Below are 7,802 nucleotides of genomic sequence, written 5' to 3' on the forward strand. Positions count from 1 at the left end.
TTGTTATTATTATTATTATTATTATTATTATTATTATTATTATTATTATTATTATTATTATTATTTCTTTTATTTTTTTTTTTTGTTTTTTTTTTTGATATTGCAGAGTCCTTATTGTCGGTTATATCGCGATAACCATAGTTTTCAAAACCGTCCTACTCCGTGTCATTGTATTTTGTAAACTTTGATATTATTAAATAAAGTTGAACATTTTTAAGTAAGATTATAAGATAATTAAAAATTTGATTATGCCGTGGAGTGTTGTGACTTAAATAAAATTAAATTTTCCTTTTACTTTGTTTTCGTATGAGATTAAGCGGGTATTTACATATAACCAAGAAAAGAAAAAAAAATAATGAAATGAATTGTAGAGGAATTTTCAGATTTCTAAAATCAATCTATCACACACTATATATACTTCCTTAATCATATGGTATGTGATTTAATCATAAAAATTAATTGCTTACGTTATAAATATAAATGACACATCGCATAAACATCTTTACCTTTTTACCATTTATAATACGTTAATATAGAGAATATTAAGTTATCCTATTTTTCTTATAGCTACTCCTTTCAATAATCTTATTACGACTACTGTCATACGTTACAATATTGACGTTAAAATATTTAAGAATCTCAATCCAAAGACAAAGACTTTGAATTCTTCAATTATAATGAATATAAAAAGAATTGTCTTTTACATACTAATATGTAGCTCCGCTCTACAAACGTTTCATCCATTTTAGTTTAACTTAATATTTGCCAATTAAAGTCACTGTCTGATTCACAGTAAATTTGTACGTGGTAAATATCTTATTATTCCGTCTCATCTTTATGAATAAATATCGGATTCTGCGGAGATAATTGAGACGCCCAGTGGCCTCAATCCAACGACTGATTGTGATAATTATTAAGGAAGAGAGGTGTAGAAATTTTGAATGTCAATTAAAGGAAGAAAGCCTCTGACTGGAAAGGTGAATAAAAGCCGAGGAGAGGGAAAGTAGTGTATTAGTGTTCAACAGGATAAGCAAAGCCATTACACTTTCTCAAGTATTCAAGAGGGTTGCAAATCTACAACAAGTCAGCGTCACAGCGTGCCAGTGCCGGTAGACGTTCAGCCTTACGTTCGCAACAATTTCGCGAGATTTCTATTCGCTGCTGCGCTACCACCGCAGTAGTGGAAAGCGAGTGTACGGGACATGCGCGCGTATAGATGGCACACATACACATTTATGTATGATGAGATATTTCAGGGTACCGTGGGAGATATGTAGGGAGACAAACACATATGTAAAGTTCCGGGTAAAACCCTTTGCCTGTGTGAGCACGAATTTAACGTTGGATTGTACGTGCATTTAACGTCAAACTATTCCGGCTATGACGTGTACGATACAAGTACATATAAGTGACATTGCAAGAGCTATAGAAACATTACAGCGATTGCCTTGCAAAAGGCACGCGCAATAGTATTTGGCTTCTAGATTTAAATAATAGATTTTGTTAAACTTTAGCTAGGCGGAAGATAAAACGCAACTACTTTCTACAATTATATCTTTAATTATAACATTTAAGAATGCTTGTTCCTCTATCTTCCCCCCCCCCTCTCTCTGTGTTTGTATTCTCACTCTTTGAAAAAATAATTCAACTCCGCTTTTAATGCTCTCGTAGCATAATGTTTTAAATTATTCTTTAATTTATGTGGTAATCAGATTACACACTGCATTACTTTTTAAACATTTCTCAGCAAGATTTCTCTTTTAAATAAAAGGGGTATTGCTAAATTAGCCTCTGATTTGATTTCAATAAAATAAATTTTCAGTTTAATTTAGAATTGTAAGAGCCTGCTTTAGTAATCTGCATTATCGTATGATGAATATTATTTTAGCATTTCTTTAAACAAAATAGCCAAAGTTAAGAACATTAAATTACATATGTACAAACAGACTCGTAAGCGCATACAAATATTTATAAACGCATACACACACTCACGAATATGCATTCTGCTGCAAATGCGGATCAACAATTATATGTGTATATGTGCATGCGTGTAGGCGCGCGCTTATTTTTTCAACTCTCATTACGAGGAATATTTATCTTTGTCATTTTATTTAGCGTGAAAAGATCGTTTTTCTTAAAATTTATCTCAATAGAATATAAATATTTACGAAATGTATTGCAATATGTGTTTCTCCATAATTTTTTCTTCGATTGCTTAGCACTTTAGTTCTAAACTGGAAAGTTTGGCACACAATATATATTGTCCTCGATAAATAATCGCGCGATTATTACTATAAAATATGTTTTTTATATTTTTACAAGTACTCGACTCGTACCGTTTATTAGTAGTAGTAAGCAAATAAATTTGGAAAATAGCCGATAAACGTAGAAATGTGCTTCTTAAGTAACTAAATATCTTGTTAAGTTTATGTACTTTTCGATACTGGAACACAAAGCCGTAAATATTATACGTAGAAGAGAGTAAGATATAAAGCGTCGCAAATAAAATACTTCAATTTGCATATATAAAATATTTGTTTTCTCTTTTTAATTTTAGACGGACTAAAGCAATTTCTATCAACTCGATATATTCCATTCATTCCATTCTTTTTATTATAATTTTTTTATTTCCTTTTTGATAAATCTATTTATGAACTTTGTAATTAAAGTATACACGCAGTTGTTCAATTATTAGAAATACGATAGACTATTGAATGCAATGCACTTCTTACACTGCCGCGATATAGAAAAAAAGGTGATGGGGATAAAGAAAATTAAAAAAAAAAAAAAAAAAAAAATTAAAAATAAAAAAAGAAAAAGCAATGGGCCGAAGTAATAATTGGAATGTGCTTTTCTTTCAGCAATAATTTTATTATTTCGTGTGCCACAGTAGTGCACTCGAAGGGAATTTAAAATTATCCGAGAAAGGGTGCGATGCATAATCATAAGCAAGCGCGGTGTAGGAAAATGTATTTGTATGCAAAAGTGAAAATGCACTCTAATAGAAGCTCCAAGGAAATTGGAAAATGGTACGTTCTACAGTTCGTCTCGACCTTTGGGCGCTTGAAACTGCGGCTACCGTTGCTTGGATAGTGGAAGTCGAAGAGGGACGAATTCAAATGAGATTGTTCGTCCACACTTCGAGCTTGTAATCAAGCGGCGTCAAAAGGGAAGAAGAGTGCGCAAGCTCTCTCCCGAGTTAAGAGACAGAGAGATGGCCGGGAGTACGAGAGAGAGAGAGAGAGAGAGAGAGAGAGAGAGAGAGAGAGTGCGTGCGTGAACGAAAGAGGGAGAGATAGAGATACAAGATAGAAAACGGAGGTTCCAAGTAGACGGTTCGCAATTAGAATTACTCACTAGTCTAAAACGAGCTAGACTCTTTTCTTCGTAAAAGTTAAAATTTCTCTGTAAGTCATCTCAATCGCGAGGAATGTTATAGAGATGAATAAGTGGACTTGCAGTCTTAATACTTCTCTTTCACCGATGTATACCTAAGGGAGGCGTTTATTCATTGCACTAAACTATTGAATTATTTCATCAACTTTGAATTTCATATTAACATTGCTAAACACGTAAATGAAATTCAGTTCTTGTGCTTGAAATACTTAGTAAAAGAAATTACTTTTATCGCGAATTTGATTCTCTTTTCTTAACCAAGCAAATTGCATGTTTTTCGAATTAAGCTGCCAACACTCAAATGTTTTTTCTCCCTACATTGTCGAATTAAAGGGTTCAATTGTAGACGAGGGAGGGAGCGACATAGTTAGAAAAAACTATACGCGTAAACACTAAGTGCAGTTTTATATTATCAAAATTGAGCAAATTAATTATAATCACTCCTCCGCCGTACCACGTGGTTCCTATTCATCATCTTTTTATTCTTTTCTCTCTGAGTCTTCAATTTACTTATACACTTATCTCGAACGCAAGTTTTTCCTTCAGCTTCTTTTCTTACCTAAGCGAGCCAGAATTTCATTCGCTTTTCATTTTACAAGGGAATAAAGTAAAATGCCATGCCCATATTATTATTTTTTTTCTACGTTTTTTTTTTTTCTTTTTTGTTTGTTTCTCGTGACGCGTTCATCTTGGCTTCAACCATTATTATGTTTTCGAAAATTCGCAAACTTACAAAGCTGCCTTGGTATTGGAATAGGATGTCACTGTAATGGAAAAATATCAAGGAAGCTCCATTAGTCAATTACTTCCGAAAGAACATTCAATTCGGACGATTCGAAACCCCTCCATTAAATTTCTACCATCACAAAAATTTACCTAAAAACATGTTGTATATTGACTTAACTTCATTATCTCATTAGCCGTAAGCGCGGCAATTTTTATTCGATTTAAAAAATTGTTCGTGGAATTTCACAAAAATGTTAATTTAAACGTGCAATTAAAAACATTAATAGAGAAAGTTAGATTTAAGGTGCTTCCTTGTATATATAATAGACAAGAATTTTCAAAGCAATCGTTACGCTCACTCAGTTGGATATATTTCTTTGTAAGTGCATTACAAGGTAGAGCATAAATTTCGTCATCGTTTGTAAGTGACGAAATTTCAGTTTGCACGGCGATCATACGTGATAAAAGCTGAGAAGCCGTGAGATACATAAAATAAAACTATCGCCACGACAGCTTTGACTTTCGTACGATCATGACACAATTTTGCAAACTATAAGAACGAACATTGATGCTCATAAGCGACACAAGCATTAAACTAAACGTTAAACACACGCGCACGTAAATTTATATATGTGTTTGACTTGATTTCTACTCGGACGAGATTTTCCAGGTGAAGAACAAAGAGCGCTTCGTCTAACACACTAAAGAGGATAAATAAATACGCTCTAAAATATTTTATCTCTCTAGCGAGCGCCTTGGCATTTGCTCTCGCTTTACCTCGGCTCCCTACCGAGTAAATCATAGTCGTGGCAAACTTGAATGTACGGAAGCTAAAATAAATGAACGTTTGATCCGTATTGTTCTTATTAAAGAACTAGTTTAAGTGCTTCGTGTATTATCGGTGTAGTATTGGTCTTCAGGCGCTCAACTAACAATACAAGCATCAAAACTTCGGTAACGCTAACTTGGCCGCGGGGATCATGGTCCCATCTACCCAACGTATCAGCCACTAATGCCCGTCTCCTGCATCGCTCGGAAACTCCGTGAAACAATTCAGTGGCAACACGGACGTACTACCAACATACCAACATCAACGTCTACCACACAGCCCTCACAATAAAAAAGACTTACCCGTTATCAGCAGGGCCATTAAAGTCAGTCCCAGCCACACGTGGCAAGGCATTTCGAAGCAACGAGGCTCGCTCGTATATCTCTTCGCACACTCTTCCCCTCTTGCTCTTTACGTGGGCTAAGGGTTATACCCTCGGGTGCACTGCAGTGTCAACAATCGCCAACAATCGGGAATGGAACACCAGTCGTCAAGCACTCAGGGCCAAACGACCACGGTGCTGCACTGACATCGCTAACGGACCGTCATTACGCACAATTAAACTGCTGGCGAACGAGGGATCGGTATCAACCCTATGATCTGCTCGATCCTGCGCGCGTGACCGAGGCCTTACTAATAATAATTGCCGCACGCACTTTCTTCCCGAGAGTCGCGCTCTCCCGAGGCGCGGGAATTTAAAGGCCCGACGCCCGTATTATAAATGAGCCTGAGGGATAGAATGAGAGTGATTGAGAAAGAGAGAGAGAGAGAGAAAGAGAGAGAGAGAGAGAGAGAGAGTAAGCGAGAGAAAGAGGGAGAGAGAGGGAGAGAGAGAGAGAGAGAGAGAGAGAGAGAGAGGGACCGCTCTAGGTACGTCAAGGTCTTAAGCACTGTTGACAAAGCAATTGCACGTATATCTGCAGTGGACAGCGGCGGGCGAGACTGAGCGTCGCCGCGCGCGCGAACCGCCGAATATCCCGAGTGCCGAAGCGACGCGGGGGCGCGCGCATGCCCGCGCCGGCTCTCCCCACCCCCGCCACCGCCGCCTGCCCCCGCGCTGTGCCGTAGCCACCGCGACGCCCCACCCCCGGACCCAAGTGGAAGTCGACCGGGACGGGACTCCGCATCCCGTTGCTCGTGGTCGAGGCGCCGGCGATGTCTCCTCTCTTGCTTTCGCTCCCACTCCTATTCTCTAACTGACTCTTGCCCCTACAGTCCGCCCCTCGCCGACCGCCACGTCCTCCGCGGGCGGCACGATTCCGACGCTTTCGAGAGCGTAAAAACTATATTTTCGGAATCCCGAGCTCGTAAATCTGATGGATATCGTTGGTGGCCCTTAAAAATCATTTTTACCGATACACGAGAGGGGCTGGAGCGGAATCCGTGTAAAGAGAAACTCCCCCAGCTCGGCTTAACAAGAGTCGCCTTGTCCCACCAGCTTTTTCGATATTGTATCATCCGGACATTGGATGTCAGCGATATCGTTGTAATAATTGCGTCTCATCGATGCCTTTATACGGCGCTTTATTAATACAAACGATGAAAAGGATGGTAAATATTTGTAGTATTTCGTTTGTAATCTTTTGAGCTTAATTATCACTTTATGCTTCTCGCGAGATTAAGAAATTTAAGTATAACGAAATTATTTCATTAGATAATACAATAATTGACTCTTTTCACGTCTATGCCTCAATAATCATTATATTGCGACTTGTTTGTGCAGGAGGATTTTTAAATATGTTGACGATTCTAATGCAATTTGATATCTCCCAAACCGTCAAAGTTGAAGTTATATTAAGAACTGAATATTACAAGTGTGTAGTACTATCGTATAGAGCTTTTTTTTCTTCTTTTTATTCCTATTAAAGCAGTGTTGGCGTTGATATTATCGTTTCCTAATTGGTGTTATTTCCTCGGGATAGGATTAAATTAGCATTGCGTAAATTTAGACGATGGATTTTCTTTTCTCATTGGAAACTTGCCTTACAAACTATTTATTTATTATTATCTTTTTGTTTCTCTTTTCTTTTTTTCTTTTTTAAGACAGCATATATCTCTAGCTTTTATTTGCCATAAATAATAGGATTAAAGTTATATAAATCAAGATTATTTTCCCTTGCTTAATAAACTCAAGCACGTGATATAAGTGTACATTTATATCTTGGCGATATTTTATATATAGGAAAAAGGATTACTATGCTCCGTGACATTAAATGAGTCGAAGTTTTATCTTGAATGCAACTGTGGTGATTGCGCGAAACTGGCATAGAATTCAATATGCGAGACTTCCATCGCTTCAAAAAAGAATCTTGTTTCATACATATTAACTGTACCATACTTTTTATGACTTCAGCTATCATATTGACAATACACATGTATGATGTATTCAATATTAATAGAGTATTTTCTTTCGTATAGGAGCACTTTAATTAATTTACCCAAACGTTTAAATTGCCTACAATGTAGGTAATTATTTGTAAAACTTGTTTAGTCGGAATTGTCACTAAAGCAACGCTTGCAGGGCTTATAACAGTTTTCCATTTTCACGTGACAGATGAATTTAAAAAATTTTCGTAAAATATATGCTGCCTCGTGATGAATTTCCTATTGAACGATCGACTTAAGCCTAAAGAATTTCAATATTAGTAACGCCGTGATAGCGCAATGATAGTGTATCATAATAGTAATGTTAAAACCTGTAAAATGCCGAAATTGTTAAAGTATTTTATCAATATTTAATAATCAGATATTAAATTGTAAATGCAATATCAAATAAAATTTGCAAATTAAAAGGCATAATATGTTTGAGTATTTTATAAAAAATTACATTGAATATGTGGACTTTGATTTT

General features: G+C 36.5%; 1 protein-coding gene across 1 annotated transcript in view; it reads right to left on the bottom strand.

Annotated features, from left to right (window-relative positions):
- LOC105362239 (uncharacterized) overlaps positions 1-5,709 on the bottom strand; it is a 117,724-nt gene extending 112,015 nt beyond the window's left edge. The window contains exon 1 of the mRNA XM_011499629.1: positions 5,254-5,709. Coding sequence (XP_011497931.1) covers positions 5,254-5,305 — 52 coding nt within the window. The 5' untranslated portion in view covers positions 5,306-5,709. The remainder of the gene's footprint in view (positions 1-5,253) is intronic.
- Positions 5,710-7,802: the final 2,093 nt, after the last annotated feature.

The sequence above is a fragment of the Ceratosolen solmsi genome, unplaced genomic scaffold (assembly GCF_000503995.2).
Source record: "Ceratosolen solmsi marchali unplaced genomic scaffold, CerSol_1.0 scaffold35, whole genome shotgun sequence".
NCBI lineage: Eukaryota > Metazoa > Arthropoda > Insecta > Hymenoptera > Agaonidae > Ceratosolen > Ceratosolen solmsi.